The sequence below is a fragment of the Stegostoma tigrinum genome, chromosome 11 (genome assembly GCF_030684315.1).
Source record: "Stegostoma tigrinum isolate sSteTig4 chromosome 11, sSteTig4.hap1, whole genome shotgun sequence".
Classification (NCBI taxonomy): Eukaryota; Metazoa; Chordata; class Chondrichthyes; order Orectolobiformes; family Stegostomatidae; genus Stegostoma; species Stegostoma tigrinum.
In genome coordinates this window covers 28,085,572-28,110,161 of record NC_081364.1, presented here as the reverse complement: position 1 = coordinate 28,110,161, position 24,590 = coordinate 28,085,572, and the positions used below count along the sequence as shown (strand labels likewise).

General features: G+C 39.2%; 1 protein-coding gene across 2 annotated transcripts in view; it reads left to right on the top strand.

Moving 5' to 3' along the window:
- The window catches only part of fam120c (family with sequence similarity 120 member C), a 124,425-nt gene that overhangs the window by 1,675 nt on the left and 98,160 nt on the right, over positions 1 to 24,590 (top strand). For both annotated transcript variants that reach the window (XM_048547917.2, XM_048547916.2), the window contains exon 2: positions 18,882 to 19,128. In XM_048547917.2, coding sequence (XP_048403874.1) covers positions 18,882 to 19,128 — 247 coding nt within the window. The remainder of the gene's footprint in view (positions 1 to 18,881; positions 19,129 to 24,590) is intronic.

Sequence of the window (24,590 nt, the reverse complement as noted above, 5' to 3'; positions counted from 1 at the left end):
ACTTGTGTGTCAATGCACTTGCTGTTAAGTCTGTTGATGTATTTAGGTTTTCAACTTAGGGAACAGGACATATAAAACCTAGATTATTGCAGCTGGATGTTGGCACTTACAGAGCATTGTTTATAGGACACAGCTGCTTGTGAAACTTTCATTTTCAGATAATTTTAGTTGATAGCTGCAAACACTATTATTTGGGAACCGTTAGCTGAAATCTTAACTATTCAATAAGAAATGACCAGGGGAAGGCATAAAGAAAAACTGGTAGGGTGGAATAGAAATAGGAATAGAATAGAAATAGAAACTTTTGTGCATGGGAAATGTGTCTCGCGAACTTAATTCAGTTTTTTAAAAGAAGTAACAGTGAGGATTGATGAAGGCAAAGCAGTGAGCAACATCTGCATGGATTTCAGGAAAGTGTATGACAGTGTTCTGCATGGTAGGTTGGTTAGCAAGGTTAGATCACATGGAATATAAAGAGAACTAACCATTTAGATACAGAACTGGCGCGAAGATAGAACGGCAGAGTGGGCTTGAAGGGTGGTGGTGGAGGGCTGCTTTTTAGCCTGGAGGCATGTGACCAGCAGTGTGACACAAGGATCGGTGCTGCGTCCACTGCTTTTTATCATTTATATGCATGATTTGGATTAAAAAAAACACAGGTGTGGTAGTAAGTTTACAAATAACACCAAAATTGGTGGTGTAGTGGACAGCCAAGAAGGTTACCTCAGAGTACAACAGGATCTGGACCAGGTGGCCTGAAGAGTGGTAGATTGAGTTTAATTTGGATAAATATGACAGGCTGCATTTTGGAAAGGCAAATCAGGGCATGGTTTAGAGATATGGAAACTGCAGGTGCTGGAGAATCCGAGATGACAAAAGTGTGGAGCTGGATGGAGACAGCTCGCCAAGCTGTATCTTAGGAGCACAAAAGCTGACGTTTCGGGCCTCGACCCTTCAGTCAGCTTTTGTGCTCCTAAGATGCTGCTTGGCCTGCTGTCTTCATCCAGCTCCACACTTTATCAGACATGGTTTATACACTTAATGGTAAGGTCCTGGGCTAGGTTGTTGAACCAGGAGAGCTTGGAGTGCAGTTTGTAGTTCCGTGAAAGTAGAGACGCAGGTAGATAGAATAGTGTACAAGAGGTTGGTATGCTTGCCTTTATTGGTCAGGCAGCATTCATGGAGAGAAAGCAAGCTAACATTTCGAGTCTAGAAGACTTTATCAGAGCTATGCTGTTTGGAATTCATAGCAAGAGATTTTGAGTACAAGAGCAGGGATGCCTTGCTGCCGTCATACAGGGCTTTGAAGAGACTACGCGTGGAATATTGTGTGCAGTTTTGGTCTCCTTATCTGAGCAAGGGCGTTTTTACAATGGAGAGCGTGCAGTAAAGGTTTATCAGAGTGATTCCAGGTCAGGATAGCACATGAGGAAAGGTTGAATTGGTTAGAATTATATTCACTGGAGTTCAGAAGAGTGGGGGAATGTCCTAGAAACTGTAAAATTCTAACAGAATTTGACCCAGGAGACACAAGAAGAATGTTGCTAATGGGAGAGCCCAGAAACAGTGGCCACACTGTAAGGATACAGAGTGCGTTGGGCCTGTGGTTTGTTTTCAAGAAGGAGTTAGACACAATTCTTAGGGCCAAAGGATACGGGAAAATTGGGAACAGGCTATTGAGTTGGATGATGAGCCATGATCGTAACAGGGCAGAGTGGGCTTGAAGGGCCAAATGGCCTAACTACTGATCTTATTCTCTATATCTCTGTACGTGAAGGCTGGCAATGTCACTACATGTTTTGCACATAATGAGAAATAATGGGGCAAAGGGTAAATTCTTGAGACTCCACAGAGGTATAAGTACAGGATTAGAAAAAGAAGCCAATTTGAGTGATACTTTGGCTGTAATTAAATCAATATTGCAACGAGGCGAAAGCAGACCAAACTGGATCGGCAAGAGTGGACAGAAAGGTGTTGGCGAAGGATAGAATGGTCAACCATGTCATCAGCTTAACATAGATTGGGAAGAACAAAAAACAAGGAAAAGATATTTATATCTGTCGCATAAAATGTCATTGTTGAAGACACGTTCAGTATCTCAAAGTTGAGACAATAAAGCATTCTCGTGATTTGAGTAAAGAGTAGCAAAAAAGGAGAGAAGTAACAGTGCAGCAGGGAATAGGGTTAAAAGAATAGCAATTTAAAACTCTCTTTCTGAATGTAAAAAATACTTGTAACAAGGTGGACAATCTAGTATCAGTAATGGAGGTAAATGGGTCATATATATTTGCCAGTATGGTGACACAGTTGCAAGATAACAAATATCTGTGAAATAAATATTTCAGGATAAGTAATGTTTCAAGAAGATGCACAGATGGAAGAGGAGGCGTAACCCTGACAGTACAGGATGGCATAAAGCAATAGTAGAAAATGTCTTGGTTCAGGTGATCAGAAAGAAGAATCAGTTTGGGTAGAGATTAAGAATATCTAGGATCAGAAAATGTTGGTGGGAGTAGTTTGTAGGCCTTGAACAGTAGTTACATTGTTGTACAGAGCATTGTGCAAGAGATAATTGGAGCTTGTCACAAAGGGAATATGATAATTATTGGGAGCTTTAATCTTCACATAGAAATCAAATTGGCAAACATAGTTTGAAAGATGAACTTGCAGCATGCTTTCCTGGCAGCTTTCTCGAATAATATGTTGTGGAATCAACTCGAGACAAAGCTATTTTAAATCTCGTATTATGTACTGAAGCAAGATTGATTAGTAATCCCATAGTGGTAGGGCCACTAGGAAAGAATATTAGCAGAATACAATTAAATTCCTTATTTCGTTTGAGAGTGACATAATAGGGTTCAAATCTTACTTATGTTAGTGGCTTTTCTAAAGTTTATGAAAGGTGAACTTATTAAAAATTGATTGCGTAAATGTACTAAACGTTATGGCAGCTAAGCTATGGGAAACATCAGGAAAGCAATTCAGATGTTCAACAAAAATACATTCTATTAAAACACAATTTGATGAAAGTAATCCATCCTTGTTTTTCTAAGGATGTTTAGGATAATAGCAGATTAAAGGAAGAGGCTTATAGTGTTGCCAAGAAAGGATCGAAACCTGAAAGCATCAAAGTTTTAGAAATCAGGAGAAAGTTACAGAATTGTTATCACGTAGGAGGCCATGCTACCTGTTATACACATACCAGTTTCCTGAGCTTTTGAACTTTGTGCCAATTTCCTGCATTCTCCTCATACTCTGCATCTTGTTTCTATTTAAATAACCATTCATTGCCCTCTTGGTTACCTCAGTTGAACCAAAATCCACAAGAGTTGAAGACAGCACACTTCAAACTCTAACCACAACACTGCGTAGAGAAGGGCTTTTCTCATATCGCATTTACTTTTTTGCAAAACTCTTTAAAACTTTGTCATTTTGGTTGTATTAAGAGCAGGAGCCATTTGTCCCTATCTACTCTCTCTGGACTCCTTGTAATTTTGAAAGCTTCAATCGTATCTCCTCTTAGTATTCACCTCTGCAAGCAAAACACTCATAACTTCCCTGACCTTCTACCCTCTCTCCAATGTATTCCATCTTTCTAATAATGCTGTGTCACGAACTGTGCATAGAGTAAACAGAAGACGATAAAATAGAGAAATTGAATGTGAGTAAACCTGCCACGGATATAAAAATCAAATCATGAGAATTTTTCCCAAGTACATAAAAATGGAGAGAGGAGCAAAAGTAAGCATTTCTCTTAGAAGCAAAAACAGGAAAATTTATCGTGGGAAATGCAGAAATGAGAGAGCTGTTGAAGAAATATTTTGTGTGTATTCCACATTGAAGCAACATACATACTATATACCAGAAATTGAGGGTAGCCCAAGGGATAATACGAATAAAGAGCTTAAAGTAATTACTATTGTTAGGAAAAAATAGAGAAACTCAGTGACTAAAAGCTGTCAAATCTCCTACATCCTAGGGCTTTTCAAGAGATAGCTGCAGAAATAGTGGATACAAGAGTCACATTTTCCCAAAACTCCGCAGTTTTTAGAATAATATTTGGGGATTGGAAATTAGCAAATGTGACACCACAACTCAAGTAAAGAATTTAAAAATTGTTACAATACGCAAAGAGTTCATTCCATCTGTCAATTCTGTATTGGCCATTTAAATGAGCAATTCACTTAACCCATTCTCCCACCCATAACCATATGTATTCCTTCTAATCTTTTTTGAAAACTTCACCTCCATGATGGTCTCAGGCAGTGCCTTAGAGACTTTAACCATTTGTTGGTTGAGAAAGTTCTTTGACCTATTGCTTTGTTTCAAGTGCCAATTACGTTAAATCTTTGCCCACATTCTGAATCTTTTCACAAGTGGGTTCCTCTCTATCTGTCCTGTCCAGACCAATCATGACTTTGAATACTGAGGGGGGTGAGAGAGAGAGTAGGAGGGGTTGGGAAGAGAAAATGGAGTTGCATGCTTATTACACCGACATCAGTTTTTGGGAATATGCTGGAATTTATTATTTCGGAAACTTTAGCACGATGAGACAATCAACCATATTTTATGAAGTGAATGTCATGTTTGATGGGTTTGTTGGTGTTTTTGAGAATCTACTGCAGATCTGTTTCTAGAATATGATGAGGATAGATAAAGAGGAATCAATGCATGTGGTATATTTGGCTTTCATAACGGCAAATGTGCATGAGATGTGAGTAGTGCATTCATACTATTGGAGCATTGGTTAATGAACAAAAAGCAAACAGTAGGGATAAATGAGGCAGTTTCAAGTTGACAGGATGTAACCTGTTGAGTCCGGCAAGAGTAAATATTGAGATATCAACTATGAGAATGTCTGCTCTCAACCTCAAAATGTACACATGTGCAAAATATCCACGCACAGTATCTTTTCCAGTAGTACCAGTGATATCATTCAGTCCAACTTGCTCCTATTTATTGCATTTGTTTGGGCGCAACCATGTTTTTTTAACAGGCAAAACTTTCCGTATACGAAATGTGAATTTTTTTGGCGGTGCCAGGCAACATAGCCCTCAATAATTTGCAGTCAGTATTAGGTGAAAAGACCAGCTGGTGTATCTACATTTGCTGACAGTACAAAGCTATCAAGGAATGTAGGGCTTTGAGTATGACAGAGGCTGCAAAGAGACCAAGCTAGGTTAAATAAGAGAAACCAAAGTAACAAATGTCATGTGGAGAAATGAGAGGTTGTGTTGTTTAGAGAGATGTGATGTGCATGTTCAAAGACATCTGTTAAGTTAGTGTAATGATACAGCAGGAAACCTAGGCATTTTGGCCTTTTAATAAGGCGACTAGAGTACAAGATCAAAAAAAATGCTTGTCAAGGTTGTATTAAGGCTTCAGTAAGACCATAAAACTGGGCATATTAGTTTCCATGTTTAACGAGGATTGTGCTTGCATTCTCCCACCTTTTGCCCATAACCATATGTACTCCTTCTCCTAATCCTTTGAAAACTTAGGGTCTCAGGCAATGCCTTACAGACTTCATTCACTGCGTGAGAAAGTGGGAGTGTTATAGTTCAGGGTTTGTGGTTCATCTTCACTGGATTGGTTTCTGAGATGAAAGTGTTAGTCCGTGAAAGGTTGAGAAAATTTGCCATCCATTCAAGTGCTGAGAAGAACAAATGATTGCGTTCAGAAAATTAGATTGTGAAGATCTTGACAAGTCTCTGAGGAAGGACTTCAACAAATGTGTTCTGGAATTCCATAAAAATAATATCCCTAGATCCTCCCCACCTCAACCGATCCTCTAGTTGTCTTTTTAAACAATTATTTGAGGCTTGCCAGGTATGATTGACCCCTTATAAATCCATGCTGACTCTGATAAGCTGAAAATGTTCAAGGTTTTCAATCACTTTATTCTTAATTGTCGGCTCTATTAATTTTCCAACAGATGTTAGGCTAACTGTACATTTCCCTGTTTCCCACTCTTGTCTTTCTTAAATAATGGAATAATATGAATACTTTTTAGTTCCAAAAGAACAGCTGTTAAATTAAGAGGATTGCACATGGGGGCAACTGCAGTGTTCTCCCCACCATTTAGTCTTGGAGATTTCTCACTCTATATATACAATTGTTTTCCTTTTTAATTTGATTTATTGCAATCAAGTATATATAAGTACAGTGAAAAGCTTTGTTTGCAGATCACAGCAAGCAAAGACATACAGATCATAGGGTGTTTGAACAAAGCGATGCATACAGGTTACACTGCACAGGAGGTGCGCAAAGCAAGGTCAACATTAACCTCAGAAATAGTAAGAACTGTTGATGCCGGAGTCAAAGATATCTGGAGCTGGAGGAACACAGCGGGCTAGGCAGCATCACAGGAGTAGGAAAGTTGACATTTCGGGTTGGGACCCTTTTCTGAAGAAGGGTCCCAACCCAAAACGTCAACATTAACTGTTGGTGCAAGTGTTCAAGCTTCTGTATCTTCTGCCTGATGGAGGAGGTTGTAGGAGAGCATTACTGGGATGGGAGGGGGTTTTGATGGTAGCATCTCTGCATCAGTGAGAAGTATAAATGGAGTCTGTGGCTGGGAGGTTGCCTTCCAGGATAGTCTGGGCAATGTACGCAACCTTCTGTAGTTTCTTACAGTCCTGGGCTGTGTAGTTGCTGTACCATGCCATTTTGCACCCGGATAATATGTTTTCTGTGGTTCATCTGTAAAATTTTGCGAGGGTCCCTATGGACATGCCAATTTTCCTGAGCTGTCTGAGGAAGAAGTGGCATTGTAATGCCTTCTTGACTGTCACATCTTCTTAGGAAGTCCAGGAAAGATTGTCGACTGTCGTCACTCCTAGGAATTTGATGCTGTCAACCCGCTCAACCTCAACTCCATTGATGTAAATGGGGGCATGTCATCCTCCTTTGTTCCTGGAGTCAGCGATCAGTTCTTTTGTTTTGCTGACATTTCGAGAGAGGCTGTTACAGTTGCATCGCACCACCAAGCCCTCTATCTCCGGTCTCTACTCTGACTCATCGTTGTTTCATATCCATCCTACCATGGTGGTGTTGTCAGCACGCTTGTAAATAGCGTTAATTTGTAATTTGGCAACACAGTTCTTGGTGTACAGGGATTACAGTCGGGGGCTGAAGATGCATTCTTGGCAGGGCCTCCAGTGTTGTATTACTGTGGAAGAGGTACAGTTGTCTATCTTCACTGATTGTGGTCTGTGGGTCAGAAAGCTGAGGATCCAGTTACGGAGGGTGGAGTCGAGACCTAGGTCTCAGAATTTTGAGATCGGTCTGGAAGGGATTATGGTGTTCGAGGCAAGGATGTAGTTGATGAGCAGGAGTCTGATGTAGGTGTCCTTGTTGCCCAGATCTTCCAGGGATGAGCGCATGGTTAGGGAAATAGCATCCACTTTGGACCTATTACATCAGTGGAAGAATTGTAGGGGAGCAAGGCAGGCTGAGGGGCTAGAGTTGATGTGGGCAATGACCTGCCTTTTGAAGCACTTCCAAGATTGTGGAAGTCGGAGCCACTGGGCAGTAGTCATTATGGCAGGTTGCATGTGCTTTCTTTGGTACTAGGATGATGGTGGTCTAGAAGCAAGTGGAGACTTCAGCTTGTAGGAGGGAGAGGTTGAAGATGTTGGTGAATACCAGCTGGTCCACACAGGATCTAAGTACATGGCTGGGGACTTTATGCAGACCTGTTGCCTTCCTTAGGTTGACTGTTAGGAAGACCGATCTGACATCTGCAGTGGCGACAGAAGGAGCAATTGCATCTGGGGCTGTTGGAGCAGGTGACACTGCGCCACTGGCATTCTGCTCGAACCGAGCATAGAAAGCATTGAGCGCTTCAAGGAGGGATGTGTTTTTGTTCACTATCATGCTCTGCTTCACTTTGTATCTTGTTATGTTGCGTAGGCCTTGCCACAAGCGGTGGGTGTCAGTATGATTGGTTTGGGCCTCTAACTTTGTCCAGTACTGCCTTTTGGCATCTCTAGCCCTGCAGAGGTCATATCTGGATCTTCTGTATAGGCTTGTGTTGTCTGACTTGAATACTGCATGCTTGGTATTCAGTAGGCAATGAACTTCCTGGTTCATTCGAGTTTTCTGTTTGTGGAACACCAGATTGACTGACTGACTTCTTTGGCACAGTCCCCACACATTTGCTAATGGAGTCTGTTACTTTGGTGCCCTAATTGTCTACGTTTTCCATTCAGTGCTTGAATACAGCCCATTCCACTGATTCTAAGCTATCTGCCTCTGACCAGCATTATACTACTTTCTATGAAGGATCATGCTGTTTCAACTTTGCTTGTAAGCTGGGAAGAGGAATACAGTGTTGTGATCTGATTTCCCAAAGTGTGGGTGGGGGAATAGAGTGGCAAGCATCTCTGATGTTTATGTACCAGGGGTCCAGAATGTTCAGTCCTCCACTGGGGCCAGAGATGTGAAGGTGGTATTCTGTCAGCGCCCTCTTGAGTTTGGCCTGGTTGAAGTCACCAGCCATGCTCAATAAAGCCTTGGGACAGTTTCGTCTCCAGAGCCTTTGTGGCACTATTACGTCTGTCTGGAGTGCGAGGTAGACTGCTGACAGGATGGTGGAGGTGAACCCGCACGTTCAATAGTAGAGATGGCATTTTACAGTAAGGCACTCTTCAGCCCAGCTCGCCAGGATTGCCTCTTCTGAGCACCAGGAGGTGTTGATTATGAAACAGTCCCCTCCGTCCTTTGTCTTACTCGAGGATACCGTGTGGTCTGTGCAATGTATGGAGAGCCGTCAGCTTGCAAGGCACAGTCGGGTATGGCAGGAGTGAGCCACATCTCCAGTGAAACAGAGCTCATAGCAGTCTTTCAGTTCTCTTCGAAAGGTGAGTCTAGATCTGAGTTCATCCAATTTGTTTTCAATAGCTTAGACATTTGCAAGGAGTTTGCTGGAGAGGAGGGAAACTGCATTGATTCAGTCTGACTTGCAGGCCGGTGCGTCTTCCACATTTTTTTGCACCTGAATGGCCCTGGGGTTGTGTAGTGTGAGTTTGCTGCTTCAGGTGAATGAGATGGGTCCACTCAGGCTGGGCCTCCCCCAGGGCGGTATGCCGTGAGGTCGTAGTTTGGGCTTGGGCAGTTCTGGTTTCCTGTCTTTGCTATTCTTAAGTTAATTTTGATGCGAGTGTCTGGCTGATTCAATGTCAGTTTCTTCAGAATGTCTGAAATGCTAACCTCATCCACTTCTATTTATTATTTGGCTTACAGTAATTGCCATTCATTAGTTTATTTTCGACAATAACATTGTGGTCAACTTTTAAGGAGCTTACGTTACTCATGACCATCCTTTTAACAAAATTTTTTGGAACATTTTGATATCTGTTGCGAGTGACTTTTCGTATGCTTTTCTTTTAGTTTTCTGTTGCTCTTAACTCTTCAGTTACCCATATCTGTATTATTGAAGGCAAGCTTCATGATCAATAGGGGTTTAGACTCTTGATGTCACACCAAATACTCGTCTTTATAGTTTTACTCATGACCAACTTGTCCTCCTGACAGTCTCTTTCTCATTATTATTGAAATCAATTTTACTTTAACCTTGACTCTCATCTGTTTTCCATTGCTTTCTTTAAAACACAATTGTTCACATTGATGGCTGTTACGTAGGTGTTCACGACTGTTTGCCTCTTACTCAACCTTGAATATTTCTTGCTTTGAGACCTCCAATGGCCTGCTCCCTGTTGGTCATAGACCATATTGTGCAAATCTTTCTGTGCCCATATTGTTGTGAGGTGCGGCAGTCTGTGTTTTTGAATTTCTGTTGGGTTGATATCCTGCATTCCAGGGCCTACTGCCACAATTTACATGAAACTTTGGCCAGATACATGGGAGCTGTCTGTATATATGTCCTGGATATACATGACAACATAAAATGTGGCCTGATGGCTGGGTAATTCCACGACCAACTCTCATTCCCAATCCCAACCCAATTATACGTCCATGTGACCCGACTCCTCCTCATCCCAATCTGCACCTCAGACTGGTGCTGAGGCAGGTGGGATCTGTGTGTGATGGGGAGGCTGCATCTTGGAAGAATGAGCGCTACCATCTTTGTTGTGGGATTTGCCATTGTTATTGAAGGTGGAAGGCTGGGTGAAAGAACTAGAGATGGAGCTCTGATTCAAAGGAAGCAAAAGTGGGAAAAAGGATGGAGGAAATTGCAATTTAAAAATAATCAATGGCTAAGCAAGCATCAGTTGGATCAGAATTGAGATTAAAGTTAAAAACAGTATAAAAACATTCAAAGCATGTGCAAATAGGGTGATGATTTGAATTCACCTTTTGAGATAAATGAGTGATTTAATTGCCATTACTGAGACGAACAGTGTTTAGGAAGGATAGACGAAAAGACAAAGTAGGTGGGTTGACACCCTTAATAAGGGATTATTTTGTATTCATTCATGTGACGTGGGCATTGCTAGCAAGGGAACTTCATTGAAATTTGCAGTATTCTTATAGGATGTGACAGAGTAGATGTAAATTAGATGTTGACTGTTGTTAGACTGTTGCGTCCAAAGTCAGAGGATAATCTCATGTTAAGGGGTGGGCCATTAGAGATGGCGATGAAGAAGAATTTCTTTATTCAGAGGTTGATGAATCATTTTGAATTCCCTTTCCCAAAGGGCTGAGGAATTTTCAGTTGTATGTGTTCAAGACAGAAATGGGTAGATTTCTGGACATTAATGACATCAAGGGATGTGGTATTGCTGGAAAGTGGCATCAAAATAGATGATTGGCCATGATATTATTGAATGGGACGGCGTGATCACTGGGCTAAATCACCTTCTATTGTTCCTGAGTAGCTCCCCTATGTGCTCTGTAACACACCAGTGTCATTCTGATCTTAAGCTCTGAACCACAGATGAAGTCTGGAGTAATTAGTTCAGATAGTTCTGCCCTCTTTTAAGTGTCATAGACTGTATCCACCTTGTACTCCAGTGCAGCGACCACGTCCCAGAGAAATTTTGAGACACGTTCGCTGCGTGTGTATTCACATATATATAAGGTATATGTATAGTGTTGTTTGATTACAGTGCCCATCGGTGTGAGGCAAGGATTTATTTAAAAAGGAAAGATTGATAATATCAGTGTGACAGTGAATATCTAACTAATGATTATTTTCATAATTGCGTTGTAGAATGCCTGTTTTACTTGTGCAAATCCAGTTTGCAAGGGAGGCGTTACTTGCAGCAATGAAATGGAATAGAAAATTTTAAAATGCCGTAGAGTAAAGAATAAATTGTGGAGAAATGTATGAACTTGGGTTGAATTCTGTTCAGGGTAGAAAATGGCGGAAAATGATTTTAAAAGTTGTTTGGGTAGATAGAGAAACTAAAGTTAAAATAATTTAATAGAGTGGATGGGGAATAAGGGCCTGTAATGGTCATTCAGCAGTCAAAACAGGAATAGGCCTTTTACATAAATGATAGAAGCGATTGGCACTCTGCTGTGGATGCTAAATCAATGGATATTTTCGAGATTGAGGTGATTTTAATTTCTGGGTGGTGATGTTAAGGGATTGTGGGCCATAGACAGGAAAATAGAGTTGAAGTACAGATCAACCGAACAGTTTTAAAAAGATTGAATGGGCTTTTCTGTGATAAATATCTTCACCTGTTGGGGATGGGGTTATATTTTTAATTAAATGACTTGAGGGTTCATATTGAATGAGATGGAAATTGAGAACAAATGATCTACATTTGCAAACTATGCGAGATAAATATCAGGACACAAAATGAAAAATAAACAAATGTAATTTTGTTATTACATTCCAAGAAAAAATTCATAGAAATGTAAAACATAAAAAATGATGACAAAAATTTACTGGATGCAACCCAGGAACCGTTTTTATTGCTCTTCTCACAGTTTCAAACTTCTTCTGTAAAGGTAAGCTCATCTGCAGACAGCATCCATTCCATTCACCTTATGTCTCCTTTTTGATTTATTTTTGCTCCTTGTTTACCAATATCGCAAGTTTAAAAGTTTCTTTCTACTGTTTAATTATACTGCTCGTGGGAGTGAGGCATAACAGAATTAAAGCACTGCTCAGCAGATACCAGGAAATTGAGGCTTCATCTGGAAAACTTATGGTTCCTCTTATTGGAAGCAGTGTAATGCACAGTGTTGTTGACAGGCTAAATTACATATTAGTCACTGCAGGGATATGGCCATGTGGTGACCAGGGTTAAGAACTGTATTCGAAGGTATTTGATGTTTTAGAAAGTTAGACAGAAAGAAAAGGGAGGTAGGGTGGTTCTTGAAGCAGAGAAGATTGAGTGTAAGCTTGGTAGAGATCCTCAAAATCATGAGGTCTGGACAAAGTAGGTAGGATGAAACTTGATCAATTTGTGGAAGAGTCAAGAACCAGAGGATACTGCTTCAAGGTCATTGGGGGAGAAAAGCAATGGCAAAATGAGGAAGAACTTCTATTATTGAGCACATTTATCAGGATCAGGAATGCACGAATCAAGAGTGTGGTTGAAACACATTCAATCATAACTGTCAAGGGAATTGTAAAGTAATCTGGAAAGAAAAATTTGTAGGACTAAGGGGAAGAGTTGAGGGAATGCAAGTTAGTTGTATCCCTGCAAGAGCAACTCATGGCAAGGATGACTGTCCTATGTAGAATCAATTTGAATGAAAATGATAAATAACAGGGGAAAGAAACCACCGATGTGAACAGTCTATCATACCCGTAACTGTACTTACACAATAAAACAGAGTATAAATTAAGAAACAGGATTGCATTTGAAAGGTGTTGTAATATTTGTGGCTAACTTTAACCTTCATACTGATTGAACAAATCAATTAGCAAAAGTCGCCTTGAAGCTGAGTTCACAGTGTATTTGTGATAGTCCCTTAGAGTAGAACCAACCGGAGAGCAAGCTATTTTCAACTTGGTAATGTACAATAAAACTAATTAATTAATAGTTGCAAAGAATCCTCTAAGGAATGGCAATTATACAGTAATATGATCAGAGTTTCACATCCAGTTTGAAGGTGAGAAACTTGGCTTTGAAACTAGTGCTTCAGATGGGAATTAAAAAGATCTGAAGACAAAGCTAGGAATATTGATTAAATGGTAAGATGGTAAGTAGTGCCTGTGTAAGGAGATATTTCATAGTTTTCAATGCATTACTGTATTCCTCTAAGAAATAAAGACTCAACAAGAACTAACCATCTGTGGCCAGTAAGGAAAAGACAGGCAATGCTGTGAAGGTTATTTGTAGGCCAGAAAATCAAAAATGTTTGAAACTAGCAAAGAGCAGCTTAAAAAAAATTGACAGTTAGCTATCAACAGGTACAACAGTTAGTAAAAACCTCCACAATTAAATACAGAGGGACTAGCTAAAATAAATATTGGTGCATTGATGATGAGATTAAGAAATTAATGGGAATCACTGAGACCTTGGAACAGTTATCATGTGTCTATTGTCATGGTGGGGAAACTCTAAAAGACATTTAAATTATAGTGTTCGGATTGGGAGGTGGGAAGACTTAAAAACATAATTGCCTAGCACACACTTGGCACATTTATTGGACTAAAGGTTGAAAAGTTCCCTGGACAGATGAACTCCAACCTAGAGCTTGAGAAAAGTGGTGTAGGTGTAGTAGATGCATTGAGCGTAATCTTCCAAAATCCCTCAGATTCTGGAAGTGTCCCATTATATCGGAAAATTCAAATGTATCACTCCTATTCAGAAAGGAGAGAAGGAAACTATTGGCCAGATCACCAGTATTAGTACTCATTTAAAGAGGGCCGAAGACGAGCAGAAATGTACTGCTGAGACAGTGTAAGACTCTGGTCAGACCATATTTGTGATATTATGAGCCGTTTTGGGCCCCTATCCAAGAAAGGATGTGCAAGTGTTAGAGGGGTACAGAGGAGGTTTACAAGAATTAAGCTGCAATGAAGAACTTGTCAAATGAGGAACAGTTGAGGATTTTGGGTCTGTACTTGATGGAGTTTCGAAGTATGAGAGGGGATCTAACTGAAACTTACAGAATGCTGAAAGGCCCAAATAGAGCTGTAGTAGAGTCATACAGATCAGAAACAGACCCTTCAGTCCAACCAGCCCATGCCAATCATAATCCTAGAGTGAACTAGTCCCACCTGCCAGTGCTAGGCCCATATCTGTCCAAACACTTCTTCTTCATGTACCTATCTAAATGCCTTTTAAACATTGTAAATGTACCCACATCCACCACTTCCTCTGGAAGATCATTTCCACACATGAACCACACTGTTTGAAGGAAAAAAATTTGTTATCATGTCTTTTTTTGGATCTTTCTCCTCTCATCTTAAAAATATGCTCCCTAGTCTTGAAATCCCTGACCTGACGGAAAAGATAAAGCCATTCACCCTATCTGTATCACTCATGATTTTATAAGCTTCTATAGGTCAACCCCCTTCCACCCCAACCTCCTATGCTCCACTTAAAAAAAAAAAATGCAGCCTATCCATCCTCTCCTTACAACTCAAACTCTATCTTCCCACCAACATCCTAGTAAATCTTCTCTGAACCCTCTCCAGCTTAATATCCTATCTATAACAGAGCAAACAGAACTGGACACGGTCCCTAGAAGAGGCTTCACCAACATCCTGTACAACTTCAGTAGAATGCCCCAACTCCTATATTCCAAAGGTCTAGAAATCTAAAACCCTCCCTTCTGCACCAGTTCTTGAGCCATGTATTCATCTGTTCTTTTCTCCTATTTCTGTACTTGCTAGCATGTGGCACAGGAAGTAATCTTGAGATGACAACCTTTGATTTGCAGTTCTCAAAAAATACTTGAATTGTTTGCAATTGACATAATGTCTCCAAGTACTTGCATCATTTTCTATGTTTTTTCCTTTTCTCATTCCCAACCCCACCAAACCTCTTCTACCCCATATCTCCCAAAAAGAAAGGTGTTCTAAGAACAAGCTTAGATATTGGAATATAATAGAGACGGACACAGTAGAGTTGCGGGATTAAATTTCCTAATTTGTTGTCTTTACAGTCAGAACCATGTGGGTAAAAGATTTGGTATTTTGCTAGAAGAAAAGTAGAACCTTTGAGGTTCTTTTTCTTAATCTGTTGTTTATCAGTCAGAACTCTTGATGCAAGACTTCTAATATCATTCTGCACATATCGTTGGTGCCAGTCTGCACCACGACTAGAGTGCACGTGGACAGGATGTTTTTACTAGTTGGAGAGATGAGCACCCCTGAGGACACAGCCTCAGTCTGAAGGAGCAACCTTTGGAAAAGACGAGGAATTTCTTCAGCCAGAGGGTGTTTAATCTTTGGAACCCGTTGCTGTAGAGGGCTGTGGACGCCAAGTCATTGAACGTATTTAAGACTGGGAGAGAGAGATGTTCTTGGTCGGAAAAGGGATCAAGAGCTTTGGGGAGAATGCAGGAGAATGAGTTTGTGGGATACAGTGGTCATTATTGAATGGTGGTACAGACCTGAAGGGGTGAATGGCCTGATTCTGGCCCTATGTCTTATGGTCCTATAGCTTAACATCTGTCACCTAGAAAATGCTGAAATCTGTTACCGAGCAAACAGAACATCATGCAGTCAAGAAAAGTCAATCTGATTTTGAAAGAAAAATGATCTTTTCTTACCCCTTTTTAGGAATTCCTTTAGAAAGTGACTGACATACTTTTCATGTTTCGTAGAATTGAGGGGTTATGGGGAGCAGGCTGGAAAGTGGAGAGTAGGCCAAGATTAAATCAGCCATAGTGGAGACTCAAGTCCCTGTGGCTACTTCTGTTCTCATTTCTTAGGTTCTAATGGGCTATTTCGGGCATCATGCAGTTAGTTATGGAAAACATTTATTTGGCTCTGCTTTCTTAACATGTTTTCAGGGTTTTTGAAACCTGACTTTAGAAGTTATGATATATGAACATATTGTTTACTGACTGAATTTATTTTGTGTTTGTGAAGCTGAGGCTGAGGTATTCCCACGGAAGTTGCCCTTTTTAAGAGCCTTTTTTTCAGAATTATTTGATCATTTTGATTGAATTTGAAAATAGTGACCATGAATGCTTGAAAGCAATGCATGAATTTTTTTTTCTGAGAAAATAATGCCGTGTTAACAATGTATGCCGTGATAATGGTCAAAATCGGCAGCAATCTTAGGAATTAAAATTAATTTGCACAAGCAGCAATTTGTCCTTAATCATCTGTTATTTCTAAGAACTTGCTGGGTTTGCATACTAATCTTATTGCAGAAAGTTAGGACTGATGTTCAAGAGTGTGAATACCATTCTAATAACACAATAAATGTTATTGCAATGCCAATCAAAGAAGGGACAATTTAAACTTGTTAATGTAATTCCTCATGTACTGAATTGTTAGACATTGTAAAAAAATGTGAAGTGTTAAATTGATTTTACTTTTACCATGTTTTCCTTTCTGTCTTTACTCTCACATGCAGTTCTTTCTTTTCCTCTTTTTATTTCTTCATCTGTATCTGATTTGACTTTAATTCATTCTCCTTGTCTGTCTTTACTCTGTTTCAGTTTCAATCTCTATATTTTACTGATTAAAGAGATGCTTTCATTAAGGACTCATGCCATATTGGCATTGTCCGTTTGCACACTGGAAAGCCTCTTGCCAAAGAAGAAAGTAATCGAAAGGATGCCAGAAATGTGCTGTGAGATGAGGTTCAAATGAGTTATTGTTTGTGGTTTCTCCATAGACTCCTGAGTAATGAGTAATTAATTGCACTAATTTAGCCGTTTAAACTTAAGCCCACTGACAGAATTTGTTTAAACATTGGGCATCATGCACACAAAATTTAAGTATATAACTGCTTCTGTAACTGATTTCATTGTTGCCTGTAAGTCAGAAGATGATGGGTTCATGTCCCAAACCAGACTTTGGTGCCGAAATTTGATGCTGACACTGCTGTAATATTGAAAGTGTACTGCACCCTCAGTGCTAAAGGAAAAGATATTAAACCAAAACCATATTTGCCTTCTGAACTGGACATTAATGATCCTAGGGTAGGAGGGCAGAAAATTTCTTCTTGGTGTCCTGACCAGCATTTTATTTAACCAGCATTGCTAATACATGTTAATACACTAATACAATAATTATGGCCATAATTGCTCTTTGTGAAACTTTATTTATTGGAGATAGCCTGCCTGTTTTGTTTCCAACATGATAACATTGATAACATGACCAAAGTGCTTTATTGAGCACTAACATGCTTTGGAATGTTCTGAAATCCTGAAAGGAGCTATATAAATGCAAATCTTAGTTCAGAAAGCTGTTATGTCTGTGCAAGAGAGTTAATAGGCATGTCCTAAGTTGTTTTTTAAATTCAGTGCCTTCCTGCAGTACTCAAAAAATACTTGAATGGTCTGCAATTGACTTAATGTCTCCAAGTACTTGCATCATTTTCTATGTTTTTCTCCTCTTCTCTTTCCCAACCCCACCAAACCTTGCCTTCCCTCATCTCCCGAAAAGAAATGTGTTTTAAGAACAAGCTTAGATATTGGAACACAGTAGAGTTGTGAGATGAAATTTCTTAATTTGTTGACTTTACAATCAGAACCATGTGGGTAAAAGATTTGGTAATTTGCTGGAAGAATAGGAAAATCAAATGAATGCTTGTTTATGTGGCAGTAATGTATTTTAGTAAGAATTAAACAAGGCCCTGTCAAGACCCTGGAGTTCTGAATAAATTGAGAGAAATTTGAGCAATGAAATTTGTTGCAATGCTGAATGCTACATGGGGGAAAATATTCTTGAGCAGCATTTTAATATTAGCGTTGTTGTATGTCTAGTTTCAGCTTTGCATACATGGTTTTTGAAACATTCATTCATAAAACATGGTAATTGCTAACTGGGCTGCATTTATTGCCCATCCTTAGTTTCCCTTGAGAAGATGATGTTGACTTGTCTTTGTGTACTGGTGCAGCTCATGTAGTGTAAGGTACACTCATAAATGCCATTACAGGAGGGATTCCAGGATTTCAACCCAGTAACCAATTCAACATGGCAAGTAGCTTGGAGAGGAACTTGCAGATAGCGGTGAACCCATTTATCTGCTTCCTTTGTCCTCCTGTGTTTTAGTGGTTGTGGATTTGGAAGCTGCTGCCTGAGGAGCCTTGGTAAAATTTTGCAGTGCATCTTATCAGTAGTGCACATCGCTTACACACATGTTTAATAGTGGAGGGACTGAATGGTTGTGGCTTTGGCACCAATCAAGTGGGCTTCTTGTTCCTGGAAGATGTCAGACCGCTTGAATGTTGTTGGAGCTGCATTCAAACTGACAAAAAGGCAGTATTTAATCACACCTCTGACTTGTGCCTTGTAGATGGTGGACAGGTTTTGGGGAGTTGGGAATGAGTCACTCGCGACCAGATTCCTCACCTCAGACCTCTTCTAACCTCTATATTTATATGGCAAGTCCAGTTGAATTTCTGGTCACTGGTAACCCTAAGGATGTTAATAGTGGGATTCAACTCTGGTGACGCTGTTGAATGTCAAGAGGCGACGATTAGATTATCACTTATTGTGATTTGTCATTGCCGGACATTTGCTTGGTGCAAGTACTCCTTGATGAATTGTCCAGGTCTTCCATTTGGGCATGGACTGCCTCAGTATTTAATTATTCTTATTTACCGTAATAAAATACTATGAAATACAACAAAATGTAACTAAAAGCAAAATTCAATTAATATCATGTCTTGAATCTCAGACCAACTAGTTATAATCAAGAAATGCGCATGATTTCATCGCTCATTTTAGAATCTTTTGATCACTTGATGACATAATAATTTGATATCCATTGGTGTTAATTCCAGGTGATGTTCAGACAAAATATGTGATTGTTTTGCAGGTTGCACAGAGCATTGAAGATCACCATCAGGAAGTGATTGCCTTCTGCAGAGAGAATGGTTTCCATGGCCTACTTGCGTATGACTCAGATTATGCGTTGTGTAACATCCAGTACTATTTCAGTGCCCATGCCCTTAAACTGAGCCGGAATGGCAAAAGCCTCACTACCAACCAATACCTGATGCATGAAGTTGCCAAGCAACTGGATCTGAATCCTAGTCGCTTTGTTATCTTTGCTGCACTCTTAGGTAGGTGGACATATTTTCTGTAGATGTATTACTGAAAGCATTTCAATTTGGGTGGAAAAAGTGTTTCTTGCACATTGTTTGGACATCCATTGAAAATTATGCTGCCTGAATTGTTGAATTATTAGTATTGTAGTGATGGTTTAAATAGTTTTTGTTTTTAAACATTTGAAGACTTGTTTTTTCTCTTTTAGTCGGACACTTAATATCCTATAATATTGTTGCTTTCCTCCACTCTTGCATTGCTTGCCATTCACTTTATTCATTCTGTAACATTTTCTGGCTAGTGCTTGAAACAACCTATGGCAACGGAAACTTGAAACCAACCAAGTGAAACGAAAACTTGCTTTCTGTAGAATAGACTCATTATTTTGAAAGCTAATTAAACTGTTTTATCATTGACCCTAACCTCTAAAATTTAAAGATTTCTTTCAGAATTATAAAATGCTACGTTTCATTTGTAAAGAAGATTATTTTCCAATTACAGAGCACATGGTGCCCACGCTTTTAAAGTGCAAATGGAGAATTTCTAACCTGGACTGTAGAACCCAGACATGTTGTCTTAATGTATTTAAAGAAAGTCACAATTTTTAAAAAAAGCTGTAGCATTATTCTATTTTTAAAGAATGAATTTATAATAGAGACAATAAGCAAATTTTGTGTTTGATCTTTTTGCATTTAATATATTTTAAAAATGTATTATTGGGAAAACATTTTAATTTGTGTACCTGCCACAAAATTCTGTCAGTATGCAGTTCCCATAATCATTTATATAAATGAGAAAAACCAGGGTCACAACACCTATCCATTGGGAACACTATTCTCAACTTGTCTCCAGTCAAAGAAATCTCCATCTGTACCTACCCTTAGTTTTGTTTTTTTTGCCAGCTTCTAATTTATGCTGCCAAGCACCTTCAATCCTAAAATTTTAATTTGCTAAGCTACCTGCCATATATTTGCCAGATATTATTATTTGAATCTTTCATTTGAAGAGAACCTACTTTCTATTGGATTATTTTTAAGGCATGCATTTTGTTAATATATGGATTACCGAAAAGTTCAGGTAATTATTTCATTAGGATTCCCTTCATCTTAGACTGAAAACAGCCTCCAATTACTGCTAAGTTATCCAACAAACTCCGTTTGGCCCTTTTTGAAATTAGATGCTGCATTCATAATTTCTGTTTCAGGAGGTACTGTTAGAGAAGGAGAGATTCCTTAATTGTGTCTGATATCAACGACTGAAAAATGCTTTAAGAGTGAATCTAATTTTGATTTACTTGAGATTAAGAGTTAAGAAAATTCCAAACTGTAGGTGTAAATTTGACAAAATGCCATCTTTCATAACCTAAAAGTATATTGACAAGGCTAGGGCACATGCCTTCTAATGAAAGGTTTGAGATGATATTATAACTCAGAGTCATGTAAACCCAAATATTAAGTTGTGTCTTGGTGTCCTGCCCAGTTCCTGCTGTCTGTTTTCTAAAACTTTACTTTATAACATTTAGGTAATGACGTCTAATGGAGGATGTTAATCTTATGTAATTAATCACTGCAAGAGATTAACGTAAAGTTTCATTTTGTCTAGTTAAAAGTGAAAAGTTGTAGTGTGTGTCATTGGTAATTGCTTAGCATTTTCCAGCATTTCTTCTAGGTTGCTCTAGGTCAATGTAATAAATTGGTCAAGGTGTTGCAGGTTTAAAAATCGCAAGATTGTGTAATATACAAATCATGTCAGCAAATTATGAATCTTCATTAGTGATGCAAAACATGATGTGCATTTGAGATACAGTCAAATGCTAGCAATTCAATTTTGCTTCCAATCACGCTGCTGATAAATTCGCCTATGTTTTGTTCAGCTGGAAGCTTTAAATATATTTGTGAGTATCTTAAATAATTAAAGCGACTCCAGTAACTAACAAAAATGATAGGATCGGTAGCACCTCATGTTTTAATGCAGCAAGCTGAGAAATAATAGCAGCAAATACTTTGTGCTGTAATTTAAGGCTTTAAGAGGTGTTAATGTTAGCCAGTCGGACCCTAAGTGCCCTTTATCAGCTTGAAGGTCTCTAGATCTTGTTTGACAACAACCAAGTGTAATTAAATTATCAGCACTGTGGTCCAGCAGTATGCTTTAGCTTTAGAAGAAGAATACTTCTACTGCATTAGTGTGACACTTACTCTTTCTCCCCCTACCTCCCTTGCTCTCTCTCCTCTCTTGTGCTGCCAATCCTCCCTCCATAAAAAATTCTGTGGTGAAATTCTCAAGCTAATGCCTGTTAAGACCTGGATTGAAATTGCTGTAACATAGTTCACATATGACTTGTCCAGCCTACACTCCTGTTGAGTCCAGGGTTTCTCAAAGTGTTACCCACACAAATGAGTAATTGCGCTTATTTCTTAACTGATGAAGGATAAGTGTTAACATGTTGAACAACATGTTATCCAATATGCTGATAGTTTTTTTTGTCTAAAAGATAAATTGTGAGTATTAATTCTGATGCATTATTTAAATACGTGTGTGTGTCTGTGTGTGTGTGTCTGTGTGGGTAAAAAGTCAAGGTGGGAAGCAGAATGCATGTGCTTTCTTATCTGTGTTACTTCCTTGACTACTGATTGTTGATCATACAGCTGTGATGATGTGCGAAGTTGCAAAAATGCCAGATTTCGGCACCTTTGGAACATCAGCAATTTTGTGCAGATTTTGGTCAAGCATTGTGGTCAGTTTAACTGATATAAATAATTATTCTGGGCAAATCAAATGTTGCAGACCCAGATAGTAAAGAGTGACTTCATCAGGGCAAATCATGGCAAAGAGCAAGCACCAGCCACTTGTTTGGGGTAGATATTGGGAGCAGGTCTGATTCACCTCTCTGTGCAAACTAATGCTGTCAACTGTCATTCTGAGATAGCTATTGTTCCACTTGGACAAAAACTGAGAAGCAATAAGACTGCTAAGCAAATGTCAGAAAGCAGAACTTTCTTGATATTGAGAAAAACACAATTTTGAATTCAGTAGTGATAGATATTTGATAAGTAAGTATACACAATTGGTATATTTACCATGTTTTCACTGTAAGGCATTTTCTGACATGAGTAAACAGAATTGCTGTCGCCGAGCTAGCCTATAATTTCATTTAGACAACGCTGGTATAACACAGCAATTGCTTGTTTCAAGGTATTTTTCAGAAGCAGGTGGGTTTGGCTAAGTTCAGATTAATGTCCAATTAAAGCTAATTTATCAGTGTACATTGCTCATTTTAACAAAAATGCAATTGTGACTTGGATGCAGCAGTTGTAAGTTTACTAGAAACTTGACAAAGCACCCTTTAGTACAGAGATTGTTATATATCTCTTTGCTTCACACCTGTTATCTACATCTGCTCCGAGATTGGCAAATGGCTGACTGTGCATGGATCCCATGGAAGCTGGAATCCGTGCAGCTTCCACGAAGCAGTTATGACAGTAATGGATATCAGGCAAAAACAGCTCCGAGTTCACATTGACAAGGCAGATGTGAGACATCAGTTACCTACTCCTGTTCAGATGTTCTTAACATGTTTGCTACATTCGTATTGTGAACAGTAGTAACTACTTTGTTCAGAGCTTTCTTGTTGTTATAAATAACCATAGTGTCAGAAGCATCGCTGGCTGAAATAGATGTCTTCCCTTGTGATCCCATCTTTCTGGCTCTAGCTATTTCTACTGCTAGTTTCTTTTCAAGCATCTTCCTCAATAAGATTTCAGGCTTGTTGGAACTGAGAGCACTAGATTCATATGATTCAATTTAAAGATCGGTTTAGCAATGATATTGGAAACTGAGGAAATGCTTTGTTATCAGTGGAACAACGCAGAGCAATTTATCCTGGCCAGTTTTGCGACCGTTGCTTTTAACCTAATTTTGAAATATTGTACTATAAAGCCCAATTTGGAAATATTTGGTAAATGAATTCTTAATATTTAAAAATTTCTGTAGGCATGAGGTTGAAGTGTTGGAATTCTTCCTGCTCTAGTTCCAGTAGTCTGCAGGCAGCAGCCTGATTGTGTGGTACTTTCTACTGCCTCAACTCTTTTATAGAGAAATGGCCTGCTGCATGTGGGATCCAAACAGTAATTGTGTACCAGCAATGATATAAGTTAAACGACATTTGGAATGTCAAAATTAAACAGGCATAGCCTAACCGTGTAGATAGCCAACTCTAACCTTGTCATAGTAAGGATCCCAGACATGACAATATTTTGAAGATGCTCCTTGTTCAAGATGGTGTTGCAAGACTACACTGAAACCTCAACATGTTTCGCTAGGTTAACTTTCGCCTACATGGAGGATGGAGGAGCTTCCGTCAGCAGCAACCACACTATCCTAAGTTGGCTTTTTATTTTTGGTAGTTGACAGGAAAAAGATGTGTGGGGAAGCTTGAAACAAAGCAGATAAGTGATGATGTAAAAACAGTGTGCTGCAGAAAGTCAGAAGATCTGGTAACATCCGTGAAAGCAGAAGCAGTTAATGTTTTGAGTTCAGTATGGCTCCTGAAGAAGAATCATATTGGACTGCACCTGTTAAATCTGTTTCTCCTTCAATAGGTGCTTGCAGTTCTGCTGAGTTTCTCCAGCATATTTTCTGTTTTATTTCAGATCTGCAACATTCACAGTATTTTATTTTTGTTGGTGGTTGATGTTGATCAGCATTAGATGTTAAATTTGTAATTATTATTCTGAACTGTGAGTAGCAGAAGAACCATAACTAATTTGGCTACTGAGATGGATAGCTTGTTAGATGAGCATACTCGTAGATGTAGGAAGAAAGTGGATAGGTATGGTTGGAAAACAAATTGGTTTGATCAGCATTCTATCTATTTTTTAATTCCGCGTAGAAGGTCCATGTGTGGTAGCTACTTCCAGAACTAGAAGTCAGTGCTGCCATCTGTATTGGCACAGCTACATTGCTTAGGGGAACATTGGTTGTAATCTAATTTATTGGCATAACAGATTCAAGGTGTTGAATGGCCAGACCCTATTCCCGTGTGGCTATGGCTGTTGGACAGCTGAGGGACTGTCCTCTAGACCTCGTTCATTTATCCTTAAAGCAGATGTAGGACTTGGACTTTGCAGACTCCTATATCCTTTACTGAATACCAGCTTAAGCAAAAACAAAATATTTACATAGCTCCTTTACATAATAAAATCAGTGTCTTTCACAAAAGCATGATAAAATATTACACTGAGAAATGTTAAGTGATCAGGACAATGACAATTAATTGATTGAAGCAGTTGGTCTAAGGGGTGTCTGAAAAGTGGACTCGAGAGAAATGTGGACAGTTTTCAAATTACAAAGTTTGGTTTCTGGCCAACTGAAGACACAGTCACTCATGATGTGATCAAAATCATGAATGCTCAAATATCCAAATTTGAGGAGTGCAGATCTCGCGTCATTGAGTCATACAGCATGGAAACAGACCCTTTGG